This window comes from Gorilla gorilla, chromosome 2 (genome assembly GCF_029281585.2).
Source record: "Gorilla gorilla gorilla isolate KB3781 chromosome 2, NHGRI_mGorGor1-v2.1_pri, whole genome shotgun sequence".
NCBI classification, from domain to species: domain Eukaryota; kingdom Metazoa; phylum Chordata; class Mammalia; order Primates; family Hominidae; genus Gorilla; species Gorilla gorilla.
Window position 1 is genome coordinate 179,416,878 of NC_086017.1, and position 23,439 is coordinate 179,440,316.

General features: G+C 36.5%; 1 protein-coding gene across 2 annotated transcripts in view; it reads left to right on the top strand.

Annotated features, from left to right (window-relative positions):
- The first annotated feature begins 20,298 nt into the window (after nt 1-20,298).
- The window catches only part of LOC134758113 (fibulin-5-like), a 459,088-nt gene continuing 455,947 nt past the window's right edge, over nt 20,299-23,439 (top strand). For both annotated transcript variants that reach the window (XM_063704345.1, XM_063704346.1), the window contains exon 1: nt 20,299-21,834. In XM_063704345.1, the coding sequence (XP_063560415.1) occupies nt 21,712-21,834 (123 nt within the window). In that variant the 5' untranslated portion in view covers nt 20,299-21,711. The remainder of the gene's footprint in view (nt 21,835-23,439) is intronic.

Sequence of the window (23,439 nt, forward strand, 5' to 3'; positions counted from 1 at the left end):
TCTCTGTGGTATATGAATGCACAAAATATAATTAACATGAAGTTGTTGTTAATAAATTCAATGAATTTATTAGCAATAAATTTATTAGTAAATTTATAAGTAAACTAACTTATTAGTAGATTTACTACTTTCATGCCATTTATTTAAAAAACAAAAACAAAATACCTGAAACTTGCATGATTATCAAAGTTTCAATACTTCATAACCTAGTTTTCAAGGTTGGAACTTTATCAACCGTCAATTGTGGACAGGTACATTTAAGGTGTTTCTTGTGCAGGAAATTTCCCGGATGGCCAATAATTTATCCTTTACTGCATCTGTCATAAGACTGGGTGATTTCAAAAATCTTTGTTTTGACTTACTCATCAGATTCTAGTCTCCAGAGAATGAGAATACATCTGTATTTATCTTTTCAGAGCAGGAAAAACAAAATAAAACCTATCTTATAGAAGTTAAAGAAATAGATACAAAAAGCTAACCAAAGTATTGCTTTCATTATCTTCTGCTGACATGTTTGCTTTCTTGTATCCATTACTTGAATCTTAGTAAGTGAAATTGGAAGGTTGCTGAGAGCTCATCACTCATGTCCATTTGTCTCCTCTGCCCTTGGCATAAGGTTAAGACTCAGGTTTTCCATGGTGACCTCAGAGCTATTCTTCTAAATTAATCCTGATAATCTCTTTCGGTTGCTTGCTAGTTTTTGCTTTTTTTTTTTAAACAAAATTGTGAATTAAAATAAAGCTGATTTTTAACCTCAATTTATTCTTTGACTGTGGAATACTGATTCTGAAAGAGGTCAGTGGATGCTTTGAGCTCTAAGGTATACTTTCCACTATTTTCATTATTTTTAAGAAGCTAACAGAAATCATACATTGATCCATGTTAACAAATTGTTTGCCTTTAAATAAAGTATTTCAACTACATGTGCAACACTGGTTCCCTTATCTTGATCAATAGCTGTAATGGGCAATTACACATATCACTGATTCATTGGACTTTAAAAAATTAATTATTACTTTATAAATTCATTTGTTTTGGTAGAGAAAATCTTGCAAAATATCAAGTCCTGGAGGGGAAAGGTAATTAAAGAGGCATATGGTAATGATAATGGCCTAGAAATTATACCTGGATTTATTTATTCTTTATTTCCTACACTAGTAGTCAGATATTTTCATTATTCCATTTCTTAACACTTTATGTACCAAAGTAATTAAAATGTTTTTTGAAATTCAGGTAGCTAGTATTCTTATTTTTCAGTTTTGGGTTGGTGAAAATACTGGATTATTCGAGACATATTAGTGTTTCTTTTCCCCAAGTTTGTTTGTATACCCTAAAATTCCGGAAGTCACGAGAGAAGACCAATGATACAAAACACCTTTCAGGACTCTGCATTGCATTTTGCATATTGTTGTTGCCCAAGTGTGTTTACCTTTAGATTTTGGCAATATTTCTTCTTTTAGTGTAGATCTCCTATTGAATTTAAAAAGAAATCGATGATATACAAAAGAAATTGGTGATACATTCTGAGGGATATATTACAACAATAGGAATTCAGACATTTCCTACATGGTATTGCATTTCACCTGTCAAAATGAGATATCAAAAAGTATGTAAATTTCAGAGGTTTTTATGAATGAATTTTGAAGACTTCTTAGGAAATCATTCAAACATTTGGGAAACAAGTGAAGAACCGAGTTAAGAAATGACAGTAGTTGAGTCTTGAAAGAAAATTAAAAATTAAAATCAGCAAAGACTTTAAAAATTATTATAGTTGTTAGAATATGTAGTCTATCAAACAAGTTGATTATAGTCTGGTGGTACTGCCTATAACCTAGCTCTTATTTCAGTGGCTGGATTTGAGTTCTGATATATGAGTACATAATCCTCGGTCTGGTCTCGTTCTCTCTCTCTGTGTATATATATATATATATGTGTATGTGTGTGTGTGTGTGTGTGTGTGTATTTATGTGTGTATATATATATATACACACATGTAGTATATATAATCACAATGAGAATAATTTTAATTTTGTGTTTCAAATCATATAAATAATAATTGAGGCAATAAAAATAATTTAAATCAAACAATTTTAAATTATGAAAAAGCCTATTATATGCAATAAAAGACAGTAAAAATGTACAGTCCTATCACTTTCAGATAACTGTGGTGGTCATCCTTTTATGCCCATTTATATTCATACACACATAAAATATTACATAAATTAGATTATATCCTATATACTGTTTTGTCATGAATGTTCATTTTTTTTTCTTACCTTCCCTTTTCTTCCCTTCTTTTCCCCTCAAACTTCTCCTATGCCCAGTAACCAACCTGTTGAACACTCTTGTATCTTTCTCTGAGCCTATGTAATCATATACAAACAGATGCATATTTCATATCAATGTGCCACAGATTTTTGACCACCTATTTATTGATGGATATGTATTTTGTTTTCAGTTTTTTCGCACAATAATCAATGTTGCAATAATGTGGTGTTTTACATTTTGTGAGACAAATTTCTAGCAGTGGGATTGTTAGTGTGAATGCATATGTGTATTTTTCATTTTAATATACTGCACTTAAGCATCAAAATATTCCTTTAAATTATTTGTAAGATGTTTTATGGACCATGGTAATGGCTTTACTAGTTTATTTGGTTGGGACAGATTAAAATCTAGGTAAATCCCAATTATTTACTTATTTTTAATATGCTAATATAATGAGGAATCACTGCATCTTCATCCAAATCCAGGGATGTGACACATTAAATTATCTAGGGTCAGGATTATTGTAAACATGGATTGCTCTTATTATTGGGTAAACTTGACTTTATTTGAGATACATAGAAAAAAGACTGGAAAATAAACCGGATGGCCTTTTAAAAATGGAGAAAAGACTCTAGTCCTAGAGAGAGAAGGGCCATGCTAATAACTGAGAGAAGTGCTTGAAGTTAATAATGATTCTAAAATTGCTGATCTGCTTAACTCATTTGAAAAATCTGCCTCTAATAAGGAAAAATGAAGAAAATGAATTTGGACAATTAGGAAGTAATGAAGAGCTTTCTAAAATAGCTATTGATTAAAGGAATCAAAAGAAATACTTTGAAGATTTGAACACATGCAAATCAGGCTAGATAGCTGGTGGTGAAATTTTCTCTCTTTTTTATTTTTATGGATCCAGGCAGAACAACGTGGAGCTTCATTAACTGATTAATATCACACACAAAGTCACACCTCTTCTCATCACTTATTCAGTTTTCTTTTTCTCTCTTCAGAAGTCAAGTTAAATAATAATGTGCCTGGCCGGGCGTGGTGGCTCACGCCTGTAATCCCAGCACTTTGGGAGGCCGAGGTGGGTGGATCACGAGGTCAGGAGATTGAGACCACCCTGGCTTACATGGTGAAACCCTGTCTCTAGTAAAAATACAAAAAATTAGCTGGGCGTGGTGGTGGGCGCCTGTAGTCCCAGCTACTTGGGAGGCTGAGGCAGGAGAATGGCGTGAACCCAGGAGGCGGAGCTTGCAGTGAGCCGAGATTGCACCACTGCACTCCAGCTTGGGCAACAGAGCGATTCCGTCTCAAAAAAAAACAATGTGCCTAATGGTTGGATTCTAAGACTCTGAGGTCTTGTTTCTTTTTCTCTTTTATTCTTTATTGTAATTTTTTATTCATCTATTCAATCTTCCTATTAGTCTTTCAATTAGTTATTAAATATTTATATACCAGGCTGTGTGCTGGGTACTTCAGAGACCAAAACAAATAAGGTATCCTTAATGTAGTGGGAAATAGAGAGCAGGAAACCAGTGATTATGATATAGCCCACAAATAGTATGATGGAGAGAGTTCATCTATGTCGTATTGGGAGGTGATAGAAGGTTTCTCAAAAGATTTGAAAATACAAACTACACGTAATTCCTAAACATGAGCAGAACAAGAATATGAAATTGGTAAGAGAGAATGGTATATTGCCCAGAGACATAAAATAGCTCATCCAGTTCAAGGAATAATAACAATAATACTGGCTGGGTGCAGTAGCTCACACCTGTAATCCCAGCACTTTGGGAGGCAGAGGCGGGCGGATCATGAGGTCAGGAGTTCGAGACCAGCCTGACCAACGTGGTAAAACCCCGTCTTTACTAAAAATACAAAAATCAGCCAGACGCGGTGGCGGGCGCCTGTAATCCCAGCTACTAAGGAGGCTGAGGCAGGAGAATCGCTTGGAACTGGAAGGCAGGGGTTGCAGTGAGCCGAAATTGTGCCACTGCACTCCATCATGGGTAACAAGAGCGAAACTCCATCTCAAAAAAAAAAAAAAAAACAACACTAATAATACTAGTAGTAGTTCTCTTGACTGCACTAGGAGATTCATGTGGGGCTTGACAAAAAAAAAATAATAAAAATAGAACTTTTTTAAAGTCCAAGGCCAGCAATTCCTTAGCCTTTCTTGGTCCAGCCAGACCAGCTATTTCAGAACATTATGCAGAGGTGCCTGAGGGATTCTGCAAGGACTTTCCTTCCCTAAGTCCAGTTCTCTGAACAGGAAGTCCTGCAGTTGGAGTATCTTGAGCATTCAACAGTGTATGTGTTCATTCTCACGCTGCTGTGAAGAAATACCCGAAACCGGGTAATTTAAAAAGAAAAGAGGTTTAATTGACTCACAACTCAGCATGGCTGGGGAGGCTTCAGGAAACTTATAATCATGGCAGAAGGCACTTCTTCACAGAGCAGCAGGAGAGACAATGAGTGCTGAGTGAAGGGGAAGCCCCTTGTGGAACCATCAGATCTTCTGAGAACTCACTATCACGAGAACAGCATGGCAGAAACCGCCCCCCATGATTCAATTATCTCCACCTGATCCTGCCCTTGACGCATGGGGATTATTACAATTCAAGGTGAGATTTGGGTGAGGACATAGAGCTAAACCACACCAAACAGTACTGTTTGGTACTCTACTCTTATGCCTATGGCAGAGTCCCCAAATGTCTCTGTTACTTCAAAGCGTGATACTTATGTACATTAAAAATGGGATATTGCTGGAATGCTGTCTGATGACATGAAAAGTCCTCAGGAGTTCTGGGGTTGAGTTCGGGTCTCACCACTGACCACCTGCATTATCTTGGAGAAGTTATTTTATATCCCTAGCTTCAATGTCATCATTTATAAAATAATAGCTTTAATTTTTCTGAGCACTGACTATGTACCAGATACTATTTTAAATGATTTGCTTGTCATAAATTATTGTTACAGCTAGTTTATGTGATGAATACTCCTACTTGCCCCGCTTTTGTACCCACCCAAGGCATGCAAATTGTTCACAGTCAAACAGCTAGAAAGAAAGGGATCTGGATCCATATCAATATATTCTGGCTCCAGAGCCTGCAAAGCCATCCATGATGACTTTATAATAATTTCTGACATAATCTTCTGTCTGCCAGATTGTTATTTATGAGGGTTGTATGAGATACCACATGTGACTTCTAAGCTAGAAAGCATTGTCTAAGCATTGCTTCTTGTTCCTTGCAAATTCTCTGAGAATCACAAATGAAGTACAGAAAGTAAGAGAAGAAGGACCCCACTGCTGCTTTGTTTCCCACTGTGTGGGAAATCTGAACAAACCTTGAGTTTTGGGTCACAAGTATGACTTTGAGCCAACCAGTAGGTTCTAGTCAAGGAATCTAGTAGGCTTTCTGCAGGATCCATCTGTTCTGTGCAGAAAGAAAGTTTGGTCAAAGGATCGTTTGGTCAAAGGATCTTCTTAAAATGACATGTCTCCAAGAGCACTGTTAATTTGAGATGTGTTATGGGGTTGAGTCCTGTTCCCCCAAAATTCATATGTTGAAGTCCTAACCCCCAGTACCTCAGAATGTGACCTCATTTGGAAACAGAGTTGTGGAAGATATAATTACTTAAGATGAGGTTGTACTGGAGTAGGGTGGGCCCTGAATCCAATATGACTGGTGTCCTTATAAGGAGGGAAAATTTAGATACAGAGGCATGCCCACAGCGAGAATGCCATGAGAAGATGAAGGCACAGATCAGGATGATGCAGCCGCAAAACAAGGAATGCCAAAGATTGCCATCAAACCACCAGAAGCTAGGTGATAGGAATGGAAAATTTTCCCTCATAGTGCTCAGAAAGGACCAACCATGCTGACACCTTGATTTTAGACTTCTAGCCTTCAGAACTGTGAGACAGTAAATTTCTGTTGCTTAACCCACTCGCTTTATGGTAATTTGTTATGGCAAACAAATATAGGATGTTGAGAAAACATTTTCTCCTTATTCGCAGCTTCATTTCAGCAGTTGGCCTATTGAAACAATGAAAATGGGAAGAAAATGGCAGGGGGTTTATAAAGAGCAAATTATGCTAAGAAAACTTGATGGCTTACTTTAATTGAATTATAATATTAGTGTGAGAAGGAGATTTAATTTAGAAAAAATGCAAAAATCATTAATTGAACAAGCTTATGAATCTGCAATCCTAAATGAGCGTTACTAGGAGATACTATGAAGTGAAATGCAGCTTTTAACAGGTTGAACATTTCTTTCTTTCTTTTTTTTTTTTTTTTTGAGGTGGAGTCTCACTCTGTTGCCCAGGCTGGAGTACAGTGGTGCAATCTCGGCTCCCTGCAACCTCCACCTCCCAGGTTCAAGTGACTCTCCTGCCTCAGCCTCCTGAGTAGCTGGGAATATAGGCGCACCACCACACCTGGCTAATTTTTGCATTTTTAGTAGAGACGGGGTTTCACCATGTTGGCCAGGCTGGTCTCGAACTCCTGACCTCATGATCCTTCCACTTCGGCCTCCCAAAGTGCTGGGATTACAGAAGTGAGCCACCGTGCCTGGCCCAGGTTGAACATTTCTAATTAGAAAATCTGAAATCTCAAATGCCCCAAACTCTGAAACTTTTTGAGTACTGACATGATGCCACAAGTTACACTGAACCCATTATTTTTTCACTTTATTAATGATATGTTGTATTTTTTACTGTTAAGTACTTATGTGTGAATAATTTAAGCAAATTGCTTATGGGTAGCGTATAAATTCAGTCAGGAATGATGATGGTGCCAAACAACCACAGATTGTCCCCAAGAGTGGTTGAGATAGTGACACTTTGCTTTGTGATAGTTCAATGTACACAAACTTTTTTAATGCAAAAAGTTATTGAAAATCTTATGTAAAATTACCTTCAGATTACATGTATAAGGTGTATATAAAACATAAATGAATTTTATGTTTAGACTTGATATTTCATTATGTATGTATAAATATTCATCCCCATCCCAAGATAATTATGTATGTGTAAATATTCCAAAATCCTAGAAAATATATTTCATTATGTATATGTAAATGCTCTAAAATCCCCCCAAAATCTGAAATTGGAAACATTTCTGATCCCAAGCATTTTGGATAAGGGATACTCAACCTGTATCATCTAGATATATTGATATATGTTCTTAGCATGAGCTGACAGTGTTAAATCCAGTGTTATTTTGTTCATCACATAAGGATGCATTGGATTAGAGCTCCTATCAGGGTTGTAGCAAGTCTATATATAATAAGGCAACTATATTCTGCTTTATGTAACTTGACAGAAAGTATGCCAGATTGATGGGAATTGGAGCAAGCATAAAAAAGGGATGGATGGACTGTTTATGAGGAAGTGGAGTAGTAACTATCTGACATCTTCCTGTGTGCCCAGTAAAGGAGCATCCTTTCATTTAGAATCTATGCAGAAGATTTACTTCCCTGACATTGATTTGAAAATAGAAGCTTTGGAAGTGTTTTTACTAACACACTCTTTTAGGTATACTTTGCATGGCCAGTGTTAGCACCATGAGAAGTAGTTTAAAAAAGACTTCATGAGAATTCCCTGATATTGCAAATATGATAACTTTAGAGAATGACCTGGCACCATCCAGGGTAATTTGATTCTACACAGTATAATGAGTGGTGAACTAGAACATGTTTAATGTGGATGATAGTGACACTAGTAGCTAACTCATAAATCATGCTTTCTACATGCTAAGTACTGTCCTAAGCGCTTTACACATTGGCTTATTTAATATTTAGAACAACCCATAATGTAAGTGCTGTTAATAGTCTTCTTTTACAGATGACATGCTGAGGTGAAGAGAAGTTAAGTAACTTATCTGAGATCATACAGGTGGTAAATGATGAAGCCAAGGTGTGAAGTCAGGCAATCTGGCTCCCAAGTTCATCCTTGCAACCACTGTGCAATGCTGTTTGATTAAAATGGAAGAACGTGTTTGTTATGAAAAACAAAACTGATATTATTTCTCTGAAAGGGATATAAGAGATTTTATACTTTATTTTTAGTGTTTGAACCCAGTCAGTATTCTTAGGAAACAGTATTCCTGTAGAAAGTATGAGCTAAATGATTATCTTCATTTAAACTTTTGCTCATTATACATACACATCATTGAGTGATTATTTAGGACCTGTGTAAGGTGTACCTAACTCCAGTATTGAAAAGCCTAAATTCCAGTTATGGGGACAGGAAAACAAATTGTAAAGTGATGTATGGCATTTCAGGAATACATTCAGCTTGACACAGGAACGAGGTCATGGTGGGGAACGGGACTTGCCGAGTTGTGGCTCATATAGCTGGATGTTAATATTATGACACACATTATTGCCATGCCAAATAGTTTGGATCTCAACTCCTTGTATGTGTAAAGCCACTGAAGATTTTAAATATATTTTAAAGATGTAGCTGTAATAGAATAGAAAGGGGATGAAGTCCCAAAGGAAAAGAAAATGTTATGTAATTCAAATGGCCAAATCTTGCATGTATAGTAGTCACTCCTTATTCAAGGGGGATACATTCCAAGACCCTCAGTGGATGCCTGAAACCACCGATAGTACTGAACCCTATACACACACACTATGTTTTTTCCTATAAATGCATACCTAGGATAAAGTTTAATTTATAAATTAGGTACAGTAAGAGATTAAAAATAACATATTAAAATACAACAATTAATATACCAGAATAAAAGTTATGTGATTGTGGTCTCTCTTTCTACATATCTCTGAAAGATATTTGGGATATTAAATATTATACTGCACTTACCCTTTCACTTCCTGTGATGATGTAAAATGATAAAATGCTTATGTGATAAGATGAAGTGAGATGAATGACTGTGGCCTTAGCTTTTGCAGTTAGAGGTGCAAGAACAAAACTAGCACAAATTTCTTCTTCCTTCTTCCTAGTTTCACAGAAGATTCATTCTTACTGTAGATCTTTGCAGCCTCGGTATATGATTTTTCTTTCTTTCCTTAAGTCAAAAAATCTCACCTTTTACTTAGATGAAGCACTTTATGATGTCACTTCAGCATATTTAAATTGCCAGCATCACTACTCTTGCACCTTAGGGACATTATTAAGTAAAAGAAGGGTTACTTGAACACAAGCACTGAGATACCATGACAGAAGATCTGTTAGGAGAGATGCCTATTAAGTGACCAATGGACAGATAGTAAATATCGTGTGGATACACTGGATGATTCCTGTCTCAAGCAGAATGAAGAGGACTGGCATGTGATTTCATCATGCTACTCAGAATGCTGTGTAATTTAAAATTTATAAATTGTTTATTTTTGGAATTTTCCATTTAATATTTTCAGACCTCAGTTGACTGTGGGTAACTGAAACCTCAGAAGGTGCAATGTTGTTGCTTGCAGCCAACAGTTTTTCTTTTGTTGCTTGTTTTTTTGGTGTTCAAAAATCAAACTTCTCCTATTCTATGAGGTACAAAATAGGATTTTAAAATACCATTTTTAGTTTGTCAACTGCAAATTTAAATCCCATTTTCTCTTAAAGGAACCTGATAAAAAGTTTGAAATGAAATTCTGAGTAAGAAAGGTAATGTGCTTTTACTGCAGAAGCCAGTATTCTGCACTTGCTATTTCTTGTAATAATATATCTTCCTTGCCATTTGAATTTGAAGTATATGATATCTGTGTGCACTTGTGTGCTTGTGCGATTTTACTCATTCTTATTTATTTCTGGATATTGTGCACCAGAAATACACTAACAATATTACCAACAACAAAGACCATTGTGATTTATCACTTGGTTTGGTAGGGGTAATTTCACTTATTAGTTATTTTTGTAACTAAATTCCTCATTTTTTCATAAAAGCCTACTAATAATGGTTGTAGCTGTAATGGAACATTCTACTATTCTCTATTGGAGTTTAGGCTAGTCAATGTTAGAAACTACGAACATGATAATCAATCATTAAAATTCCCTTAAGTGATTAGAGTATTTTATGTTGGGTAAAGAAAATGAAACTTGCTCCCAAAGTTCTCTGCTCTCAGGTCAGTCTGGTGAGTCTGGCATTTGAAGGGTAGAGGTAGAAGATAGGAGGAAGCAGCTGATGGGCCTGCCACCACAGGGTTATTTTTCAGATAGGAGGGTCCTAGGAACCCAGATAACCTGGTCAGACTTTTTTGAGGGTAATTTGATAATATACTTCATGAGAGAGGCAAATTAGAAGAACAGAGAAGACAAAGCCAAAAATTGAATCCTACATAAGACAAAGGGAGGAGAGTAGTGACAGTCAAGAGAATAGAGAAACTCAAAAGATATTGAAGGTACAAATGTAGCTGCACAGGTTAGGATCTTGGTCTCAACAGGAGCTGGACACTCTCTATTGGTCAAGAACAGTAAAAAGTTGGATGTGCAGGACATGATGCATTATTATTATATATTTTTGAACATGAATAATCTGCTGTAATGTACTATATTTCTCAAAATTTATTCTCTGGATCGCTGCTTCCATTGTATTTTAAGAAGTGTTACATGAAGTAAAGTTTTTGTGTTCAAATAAGTTTGGAAAATGCTTTGTTAACTAACCTAACATGCTATTCATTCTTGTAAGGACTTTCCAGAGTCTTTAATATGCTAATGTATATTTTTACTTCCATAGAAGGGCATATAGATTTCTGTGTATTCAAACCCATTTGACTCTATAGCCTTTCTAATGGGGATATCTTGAGTATTATTATTTCATATAGGACCAACATGCTCTGGAGAATACACACACACACACACACACACACACACACCCCTATACATATTATATGTAATATACACATTATATATCATAGCTCTTAAATTATTATATGCATATATAATTATAAATTTTTTTGAAAATGCTCAACTAATAGTAACATATATGTATAGTAGTTAAAAAAAAACATTTAACAAGGTGCTTTCCTGTATGTTACCTCATTTAAGCTCACACCCACTCTGTGAGGGAGCTCATATTCTCAAATTAGAGATGAGGTAACAGAGACCCAGAAAGCTTAATTGATTTGGCCAAGTCACAGCTTGTGAGTAGCTGAGCCAAGACTTCAACTAAGATCTTTAACTCTAATGATTTATGATTTTGTCCCACAGCTACCTAGAGATAAACAGGGCTTGCAATGGGCCCTTCCTTGCCTTTTTAAAAAAATTTTATTTTATTTACCATCCTGTGCACTGTTCTGGCTGAGAAATAGAGGAAGCAGAGTGGAGTTGGGGATGCCTTTCTCATCTTTCTCCATTTGTGTTCTCATACAGTTTTCATAATTCATATTTTTGTTCTTCCTTCCCTTCACCAATAAAACTTTACTTCCATCACTTTTCCCAATAAGCAACTTCAAACTAAAGCATTCATAGATACTACTGGTTGAACATATTTGCGTTTTAATGGGGGCCTCTGAAAACACAAAACTTTACCTGCATGGTGACAGAGCTCTGGCAGTCATCAGGAGGGAGACCCTGCTGGGTAGGGGAGCTTTAGGAATCTCTCTACATGTGGTGTGCAGGCTGCTGTTCATGTTGTTTCTATCTTGAGGCTCAGAACTGGCTGTGTCTGTCCCCTCCCAGGCAGGTGCTAGAGGTTGGTGGCAGTCCATTCCTTTGTAATTGCCAGTCAACCTGAGAGCTCCTGCTGTATTTGCCCCAAGGACATAATGCCAAGGTCTGGATCTCTGACCAAGCATCTTCCTGCATTTCATACTCATCATCACTCCTTCCTTTGCCCCCACACATATCCTCCTATAAACTAGCTTTCTTAACATCTGTTTTATTAAATAGGTCTCCTTTGACCTTCCAAATTCCTAAGGCCATAGTTACAATCATAACAAGTGTTTTTACCATTAAGATAAGCATCCTAAATAAAAGTCTTAAGAGAAAATGAACGTGTGCAGTAGAATTTAACTTTACTCCAAAATAGTTCTCTTTGACCTAGATTCTAGGAAGTAATCTCTAAGCCTTTGGACATCATATGTGATAAGAGCATCTTTGTTTGCCTGGAGACATTAGATCAACAGATATTCTAATAATATTATTTGTGGTGGGGGCTCGACACACACTTATAGTCTTATATTGGGTCTTGCTATGACAGAAAGACCAACACTGTGATTGAGGGTAGGGCTTTGGCTCATGCCCTGATTGCCAGAAATGGAGACTGAAATAAACCACATCAATAGTCAATCAATCATGTGTATGTAATGGAGCCTCAGCAAAAACTCAACAATGGAGCTTGGGTAAAGTTTGCTGGTTGGCAATAGTCTATGCATACTGTCACATATTGTTACCAAAAAAGTAATGCATTCTGTCTCCATGGGACAGACGGACAGGATGATGGAAGTTCCACTTTTGGTAGTTGCTGTATTCTACCCTATGCACTTCTTCCCTTGGAGGATTTTAATATGACCTTTTAGTGAGTTCTATGAGTCTGTCTAGCAAATTATTGAAATTGAGGGCTGTTTTGGGAATGCCCAGTCTTGCAGTTGGTGTCAGAAGTGAGGGTTGTCTCTTTTGGGAACTCTTCCCTCTAATTTCTCAGTTGACCCAAACTCTCACAGAATGAAAGTCCCTACACGTTTTTCTTCTCCTTCAAGATTAAAGTGCTATGAGTCTCTGTTTTGTTTCCTTGTGAGTATGGAACACAGAGAAAATTAAGTAGCACTCTGTGGCTGCTCACCTGTTCAGGATGATACTAGATGAGGGCTTTCCTCATTATTGGTGAAGAACAACAGTGTCTGGACTGCCTCAATAGTTTGAAAGTAATGGCTTAACACACCCATTTATTGAATCTGATGGCAAACCACAGAAGACAAGCAAAAAACATTGTTATTATAATCTGTTATTGCTGAAGAACACTGGAGATTGGGGGGCGTAGGGGAGTAGGAGAATAAAGCACATGAGATCTGAAGTTTTAAGAGCCTGCCTGCATCTTGAGTGAACATTTGTTGAAGTCATTGTAATGGTTTAAAAATGGTTCTCAGACTATATGCTAAAGAATATTTAACAACTGGAAATGTAGTTATGTAATTTAACTAAAGGCTATTTTTTTCCATTTTGACAGAAAAGATGATATGTTTTGTTCTGTTGCGAGTTCTAGTGACCCCTGCTTAGCTTTCATTTATCACAAGTAATCTTCTCCCAGATACTGCAATTGCTGCAATGTTGAGATGCTTATATTACATCAACCTTGGAGAGGGGTCAAAATAAGTCTGTGAATTAAGCAAGAATACATTACAGCTGGCTGAAAAGTGTGTCAAGAATACCCTGAAGAGAAAAATAAAACTATTTTTTTCCCTGTGTACAAGTTGTTGTGGCTCCTTGTCTATCTACTTGGAGTTTAGTAAAGAAATTCTGTTCTTCATCTTAATTCTAATGTGGGTAAGTAGAGTAGATAAAGCATATAGTTGCAGCTGCTCTGGAGTTACTTGCATATACTAAGGAAGGACTACTCAGATAAAGCATCGGCTGTGATAATCTCCATTTACACAGAAACAAAAACATACAACGAAAACCTCAGATAGCTTGACTACATAAATATATGATTGGCAGTGGGTTAGAGAGAATTCTGAACATCAGGTAAACCCAATGGTGACTTCATTGTTAATTTAGGGAATTATGGATAAATGCGGATGGCACCTATAGAGAAAGTCGTGTTGCAAAAGGATACAAGAAAAGGAATGATCATGATGGACATTAAAATTGAAAGGAAGCAAATCACGCAGAGAGTTTATATTCAAGGAAATGAATAGAAATAAAAACTAAGACAAAATGTGCTAATATAAGAAATATAAAAGTTGATACATTTGTCATATCTTGAAAAATGTGATTCAAAGTCTGTTTTGATATTTTTCTCATTTAGATAGTTTTATTTTATGACTATGGACAGTTAAAGAAGAATGAAGTATTTTCTGTGAGTAATTTCTCAATAGTTTTTTTTATCACAAGCTGTGATTAAAATTTTACATGTACATTAGGGAAAATACTATACTTTAGGGTGAAGAATCCTTTTTCATGGCCAATTAACAAATAAGAAAAGTTAGTTATGTAACAAAAAATTAAAGCTGAATAAATCTAATAGTTTAATAAACATGAAATTATAGGTGATGTTTTGCATGATTCAGAGTCACTTATGTACTAAAAAGGAATGAAGAAGCCTTTAATGAAGCAGACAAAATAAACTAGGAATGGACTGCTTAGTCACTGACAAGATTATACTTGAACAAAGGGTAGCTCTACTGCTCTTTGAAGATGCTACATGCTCATTTATTTATACATCAATGCATTCAGTTTATTCATTAATTTAACAAATCATTGTGCCAGACACTTGCCTAGATCTTTTGATCACAAAAGTGAGGTGCTCTTAATGGTTATAAGAAATTTTCTTGATGGTTAACAGAAATGGTTAAATGCCTTCTGAAGCTTTATTATTTTATTTGGCATAAGCTAGGAGTAAATATTTTATTACCTTTTAAAATATTTTGAAGTACTTCTAAAATATTTGTGACCTTAAGGTTATCATATTTTTCAGAGAATAGGAATATTCTTCAGACATTCTGGATCAATTGTGTTTTACTACAAGGGAATAATAAAGATTAAATTCAAGAAAAATAGTGATGACAGCAAGCAAACAACTTTTCAAAAATCAAGGCAAGATGGTTCCCATTGTTACTATACTATGGACCCAAAGGTCCATATACTATACTATACTATACCATATACCATACTATACTGTGGACCCAAAGGTCCATTGTTACTATACTAAAAAATTTTCCTGTTTAAAAAGATATTGTCATGTTTTCCTACCTGTTATGTGGAAATGTAGTGTATCCTATCTTGGCCCTGTTAAGTCCTGGAAAAAGTAATCAGGTTGGACAGAAAACAGGCTTCTAAGACATTTGTGTGTTTCAACTGCATGATGGTTCTTCTGGCTGCAGTTTATCTCTTTTGTAACATACTGCCTGTGAGAATCATCTGGGGATCAATAAGTGAGACTCAATATTGTGATTTAAAGCAGCCCTTTACATTAAAGGCAGTATTTTGATATCTAACCATTAGCAACATGACTGCATATGGACCATTTACCTGGTTATAAAACCATTTTTGCTGAGCAAAAAGAAAATAGATGGAATTCAGTTTTGGAGGCTTAATTAATGTGGCTACTTCTTCAATTTATTTGTTTATTTATTTATTTATTGGCATGATATTGAGCCCTACTTTATTTGTACCCTTTTTAAACCAAAAAAATCACTTTCTTCCTAAGGAAGTTGGTTTCTTTTCTTCACGGAAGATGTACAACCAGATTATGAATGACCACGTGGTAGGAGTGGCTTAAAGGAGGTTGCAATATTAGAATGAATAGTAGGAAAAAAACAACTTTTAAGACCTCTTCAAAGTCTAAGGGTCTATGATCTCTGGATTGTGATTTTGAGGGCAGGACTGTATCTTAGCATCTCCATCTCTAGCCCCTGGCAAGGGACCTAAAACAAACTGAGCTTTAAATATGTGTGTTGAATGAGTGAATTAATGGATTAATCAGAATTTCATTTAACTTGTTTATTGATTATCGTGCAGCTTTAAGTTTCAGACTGTAAAGGTGGGCTTAAAAGGCATTTTATTTTTCCTTGAGCCATCATATCGGTGGTTTGGGTTGTTGTCTCACAATGAACAGGACTGTAGGGCTGTGACTGTCTGAGCAGCTCAGCTGGGCTTTTTCCAGGGATAGATAGCTTAGTTTCACATCATACCACCAAACTCAATCAATAACATTATCTTTTGAGAAATAAACCTTTTTATTTAAATAAAACATTTATATAAACCAGTGACTAACATTGGCATATGTTTTTAAAAATACCAAAGCTCAAGAGCACAAAACAAAACAAAAACCCTAAAGAAATGTAAATATTTAGCTTCAAATTAAATGCCATCACTAAATTTCAGAGGAAACTAATCACTACCTAATCTCACTCCTGTATCCTCCCAGAGATTAAGTAACCAATTTATTCCAAAATTTTTTTGGAGTTAACAATCTTCCCAGCTGCATTCATGGCTCCACAGTGCTTTGGGGCTACAGAGCAACTTGGGCATCAAAGCTTTTGTATCAGACTTTGATCCTTCTCTTCAGGTTAGACCTTTTTCTGTCTGCTTGCAATTTCTCAAAGAGAAGGCATTAATAATTTGCTGTCGGAAGACTTCCAATGTTGTTGTCTTATTTCTTTGTCTACTCTGCAACTTTTGTTTTCTCACAACAAGAAAAAGCCTGTTTTGACACCATGTGCTTGGCTTTAGCAGCTTGGAGGAGGATTACAGAAGCGCTCCTGCCGCCTTCTCTAGCATGACTTCCCTGTGTTCGCTTCTCACTCCACTTGACCTGTTTCTCTTACCCCTAACCCCTGTAGCCAGCAGTTGTGAAGTTACTTTGCATTGAATTAAGACTCTATTTTTTTTTTGTTAACAATTCTTGCATGTTTTCAGCAGTTGTCAGGGACAGTTTTTCAAGTTGGAACTTTAAACAAAAAAAAAGAAGAAGTCTGATTTTCCTTTTGCCTATAAACATTTTAAGCAGAATATAACTAAGTTTTATAATGTAGATCTAGTAGGTTACTAAATGGTAATTCTGGATGATGCTTCCTTCGTTGTGGACCTCAGTGTATATTTATTGTTGAGTAAAAACTGAGAGTGAGAATCTCAGATGCTTGCCTAATTTCTTTTTACTGATTTTAGCGTGAAACTATTGGGTTGAAAGAAGGGAATAATATGTATTTATGGCTTATGCTTCTTTTGTATTCTTCCAAAAATGATCTTGGTACTTAGATGGAATTGTAATGGACATATGAAAATGAGATCTTTTTCCACGTTGCCTTATTTCAGACTGAAAATAGTTGGATGCAAATCTTCTTAGTATAAATTTGCCTTTGATGTCATTGTTTCATAGTCTAGATGTGTCCTTTTCACATTATGTCTTCCGGCACACTGGTGTTTGGAAAGATATTTTCATTTCCTGAGCTGGTTTGAGTAGAGGACTCTGGTCTACCAGATGCCCCCGCTCCACAGTTGCTTACAAAATGCCTGTATGTTTTGAATGTGTGTGTCTGTATTCTCAGGCATAGACTTTGGAAAGCATCTCTGTTCTGACCACCCTAGCAGCATTCGTTATTTTCAGTTCTGCCCCTTTTGGAGGTCTTGCCACAAAGAGGCATATGTACAAAACGTTTGCTAGTTACTGTTGACAATTTAAATGTATGCCAAAGTTCTGTAATTGAAGTATTTCTTGAATTCTATGGTATATGGAAAACATGACTTATCCAACACTGCAAACATAATTTTATATTTGAAAACAAGAGGGAAGCAGACATATTTTGAAGGTGAGATGTTTTAAAAAGATGAACCAAGAGATTTATTTGAAAAAGTTAGTCAAGGATATGAAAGGAAAAAGTCTGCCAATTTTGTTTGTGGTTCTTCAAAGCTATTTTTCCTGGCTGGATGCAATTGCAAAAGGATTGATTAAAATCATGCTGAGTGGTTTTATATTTTCTGTATTTAAATGGACGAGTACCAGGCATAAGCTTAAGAACAGATATAATAGAGCCAGCCCATTGCTGTAGTTTATTTTAATCTAAACCCCCATGTAGCCTCCAATTTCATGTATAATAGTTAAAATATATCAGTTGTTTACTAGGTGCCACACAATATGATAGTGTTTTAGAAGACAGTAGTGCATTTTTCTTCTAATCAAAGAGAGCATTTTTCTTCTAATCAAATGGAAAAGAGATACTGAGTGTGATATTAGTGTATTTACTCCTTATAGCAGCTCTATGAAAAATGTATTTGTTCATCATCCCTATTTCAGAGATGAGAAGATGGAGGCAAGGGGCAATTAAATAAATTGCCCAAGGTCAGTGTAAGTGTGGGTAATGAGACTCAAACGGAGATCCCATGATCTTATCATTTTTGTGCCTCTTTGACCTGAGGCTGTGTGAATTGGAATTTGCAATTGACACTGTTATATTTCCTGTCCCAGAGTGCTCATGTCATTCATCTTGTTAGAGGTCCCATGTTTCACTGGATAATGCAAATTCACCTTTTCTCTTGTTTCTGGCTTTTAAAATGACACCCAGCCAACAGGAATATCTTCTGTAGACTGGAAGAGCTGTTTCAGGGTTTTTTTTTTTTCACATTATAAATCATAGTTAGTGCCATTTATCAGAAATAGTTTTATTGCTTGAAAGTGCACTTGCCACAGATTCAAATGCTTTATGGGACCTGTTTACAAGTGAGGATCTTCTGTCATTTTTCACTCTCTTTAAAAAGGAAACGGAAAAATGGTGATTGAAAAATCATCAGCCAGTTAAGTTCTGGTGGTAATAGTCCATCTTGAAGAAGCACTCACGAGTTTCTGAAACTTCTGCAGCTGTTCATTCAAAGATGCAGGGAGATAGACAGTGCACAAAATAGCAAACAAAGGCACTGCAGCCTGCTGGAGAATTGGGATTTCATTGTGTGTGTCAAAAGTAAATGAATTCAAGAATAACCACTTGAAAAGGAATTCTCCCTTAATGTCTTTGGTGCAAAAATGTGCTCAGATTGTACTGGCTCTGAAGAGTGAGACTCAAAGAAGTAAATTACTTTCTAGTTACTAGTTTTCAATTGCTACTGGCTCAAAGTGCTAGCTAACCTCTCAAAAGTGGAGCAGAGAAGAAAGTAGTTTGCATTTTTCTCCTAATCAAAATGGAAGAGAGTGAGTGAGATACCATAATGTCACAGAGATTTCTGATGGCAGAAGTTTATAAATAGTCATAAACATCTCATTGCAAGTCTCAACAAGAACCACTTAAATGTCCTGTATACATTTTTCAGGCAATTTTTATTTGGAATAAAGGGTCTAGGAAATGGTTTTGAGGTGTGAAAACTGATGTTTATAGAGAGTAAACTGTTTTCTTTGAAGACCTTTCAAGTATATATTCAGCAGTCATGTAATTATGTAAATTTGTCTTGGACAGTTAAGGCAGTTAGAAGCTAGTACTAATGAAATGCTCAGTTATAGATTCAACCATGGTCTGGGCCAGTGTGTTTCAGCCAAAGAGAAGCCTTTAGCAAGGCCCAGGAAGCATCTCTGAGGCTTCCCTGCAATTTGTTGAGCTTCTTTGGTCACAAGGAGACTGGGGACATAAAAATCAAAGCTTTTCCCAGAAAACCTGCCTGAACTGCATGGCAGTTGCATCCTCTGTGTCTCAAATGGATAGAACTGAATATAATACACATTTTGGAATGAAGAGGGCTGTTGTTTTTTTCACCAGTGAATCTGAGTATGGTAGAATGTGTATGGAATAAGCAGTGAGGGATATCTTTATAATGTGAAATGGTTTAAATGAGTTTAAGAAATCTATGACTTCATTCACAAAATGACTCCAAGGGATTGTACACTTTTTGAATGGCTACTACTTTTCTCCCATCTGTAAAATGGAGGCAGTAATGTCTAGTTTCAGGATTGTGGAAAGGAATAAATAAGATACTGTCTGGGGAGCACCTGCTTCAGTGTCAGGCAGATAGTAAGTACCTGATACAGTTTGGCTCTGTGTCCCCACCCAAATCTCATCTCAAATTGTAATCCCCACAAATTGAGGGAGGGGCCTGTAATCCCCACGTTTTGAGGGAGGGAGGTGACTGGATCATGGGGGCAGTTTCCCCCATGCTGTTCTCATGATAATGAGTGAGTTCTCATGAGATCTGATGAGATCTCTGTCTCTCACCTGCTGCCATGTAAGATGTGCCTGCTTCTCCTTTTGCCATGATTGTATGTTGCTTGAGGCCTCCCCAGCTATGCGGAACTGTGAGTCAATTAAAGCTTTTTTCTTTATAAATCACCCAGTATCGGGCAGTTCTTTATAGTAGTGTGAGAATGAGCTAATACAGTATCCAATAATGATAGCTATTATTATTATTTTCAGGAGCATCCAACAAATATTAGTGTTAACTAGAAGAAACACAGTACCTTTAAGTACTGATATGAATTAATGAAAACACTAGCTATCATTTATGTATGAAACATTAGTACCTCTATTTTATAGGCCTCAGAAATTCAATATGCCCTACTGCATTGTAGCAGACAGTATAGGATTTATTGAAGGATTCTTCGACTGTTAGTACAACCTGATTCATACCAGGTGTTGAGGGGCTGAGGAGTAGGCACATATGCCATGCAAGGCTTGGATGAGAATGCTTTAGAGATTTAAGAAGCATTAAGAAATGAACATAATAAATTTACAACTTAATGGCAAGAGCATCCTAGAAACTCTCTAGGAATGGAGTGAGTGGAAGAGAAGGCAAAAGAAATGTAGACTGGACAGACCAGCAGGATGATATACCCTGTTGTCGACAAAGGGGTTTTGTTGGAGGATATGGAACAACTCCTTCAAAAGTGAATGTGTTTAGAAGTTCTAGGCTGAAGACCTGTTTCTGTGTTAAAATCTTTATGCTTTCCCTAGGAAAGTGACTAAATTTCCTGCGCATTGTCATGCTCCTTTGTACAAAGAAGAAATTAAACTCAATTTCTGAGTTCTCTTTTTCCTCCCAAATCTATAGATTCTGTGGGTCTGAGAGAGGCAGGCATTAATACAGGCGGATCTTATTGAGGACTAATCCTAAGTAAACCTAACTAGTAGGTGTGCTGGTGACCACAGTGATAAACAATTGGGTTTTTAAATATCAAAAACAGGTGTGAAGAACTACCTGTTACAGAAGCTGAGAGTAGTTAAAACTTTAGGGTTGAATGGGACACAGTGTTTAGTTATTTTATTCATCAAAAGAAAGGAAAACCTGAGAAAAGTGAGAAAAGCTGAGGAAAGACGAAGATGAGAGAAAACAAGAGATGAATAGATAGTGGAACAGATTTAGGGAGCAGAAGTGCAGGAGGAAGCAGAGCTGGCTGAAGAGGGGAGAGCTGGACTTTTCTCCATTTCTGCTTTCTCTCCCTTAGCAGACATTAATACAATTCATAGAATTCCTTCTGGTGGAGTCCAAATTTGGCTCCAGGATCCTCCTAAACAGCATCTTGAGATTAGGGAATGAGTTCAGGTTTATAGGCTGTAAGATTTTTCAGGCCCATCTTAGTACAGTTTTTTTTTTCTGTGAAATCAACTCTTCACCAACTCACTATTAGTTTTAGTCTTTGTAACTCCTATTGCATTTTCATTTCTGTTATTTGGCCCCTGCTATGGACTGAATTGTGTCTTCCCCAATTTATACATTGAAGACCTCACCTCTATCGTGACTACATTTGGAAACAGGACATAAAAGGAGGTAAGTTTAAACGAGGTGATAAGAGTGGGTCCTGATAGGCTAGGATTAGTGTCCTTATAAGAAGAGACACCAGAAAGCTTGTTCTCTTCATGTGCAACAAAGAAGAGGTTTGTGAGGCAGGATGGTGGCTACTGGCAAGTCAAGAGAAGAGGCCTCAGAATGAAACCTGCCTTGCTGCCACCATGATCTTGGACGTCTCAGCCTCCAGAACTGTGAGATATAAATTTCTTTTGTCTCAGCCACCTAGACTGTGGTATTTTGTTGTGGGAGCCTGAGCTAATATACCCTCCCATATCTATGGTCAGTAGTCTAGTGGTCTGAATCTTGTCATCCTGACAACACTTTGAGCTTGAGATCATGTCTTGTATGTCTTTGCTTTCCTCATGGTATATACTTGACACTGAAAAGTTCATAGTTTGTGACCAAATCTTTACTACATTTTGTTCACTAACTCAGGAAATTACATAACCAGTTTTGGGAAACTTCTTGTAAATATATGAAGTAAAAGTTTTGGTGCCAAGATTAAATTACCTAGAATATATATTTTATTAACTATTCCGAATAACTGGCATGTTATTATAAAATGCTGAGAACAGACTAATCAAGAGGGACATGTTAATTTTTTGAATGTTGTCATTTTCTAGTTTCCAGATAGGCACATGTGCCCAAGGCACAGGGGCAAACCTACTGACAATCTCAGTGTCTTCTGGCACATTCGAGTGCCAGCTTTAATTCTGGTTAGTGACAGCTGAAATTGGATCCCAGGTTGCTTGATTCTAAGTTGAGGCTTCCTGGAATGCCAATAAAGGCTATACTCTTGACTTCATTCTGTTCTGCTGGAATTTCCACTTGCTGAGTTTGATGGAGAAAAGCATCCCCACAATAGTAATGCATGAGTCTTTAAATGACTGTGTGTCTTAGTCCTTATTAATGCAGATGAGACTTTAATAAATTATTTACTGAGCACTTAATATTTGCCAGGCACTATTCCAAGTTTTTTTTATATAAACTGCTTATTTAATCTCTGTAATGTATCCACAAAGTAGATACTATCACTACTTAAAGCTGAGGCACAGAGTAGTTATGCCAGTTGCCCAAGGTCACACAGGTAGTAAGTAGAAAAGCCTGGATTCAGTTTCAGATAGCCTGATTGCAGAGTCCAAGCCCTTCACTACGGCATTCTGTGTCTCTCCGGTTGAGTACAAGTCCCGGAGGACTTGTCTTTGATTGGTTTCATTAGTAAACCAACATTAGCTAATGTTCTTTGCCACTCTGAATGCTGGTGAAAAGCTGGCAATAGAAGATAATTATTTTCTGGAAGATGAGTATTCCATATAACGGCTGTGTCATCCTCTGATTCAAGGCAATAGAGTGTAGTGGTTAAAATTGTTCTGGAATTAGACTTTGTGATGTTTTAGCTGAGTCCTCAGATTTCCAGTTGGTGACTTTGGAAGTTATTTATTCTCTCTGTACCTTAATTTCTTCAGTCTGTACAATGAATAAGAGGAACAGTTCTTACCTGATAGGGTAATGGAATGGTTAAATGAGGATCTATATAAATTACTTGATCCAGTGCTTCACATGTAGCAAGCACCCAATAAACAACCACCACATCACTACCATCATTATCACCACCACCATCAAAGTGATTTGGCAGAAAGGTAGTCATGCTGTAATGCCTAGCAGCCAGTTATATTCTTTGTTCATCTTAATGTGAATGGGATAAGTCAATCATAAAGTTACCTAGGATTGAGTGGACTTTTTATAGACCTGGTTATCCAAACTATATGTGGATCTATATCTACATACATATTGAA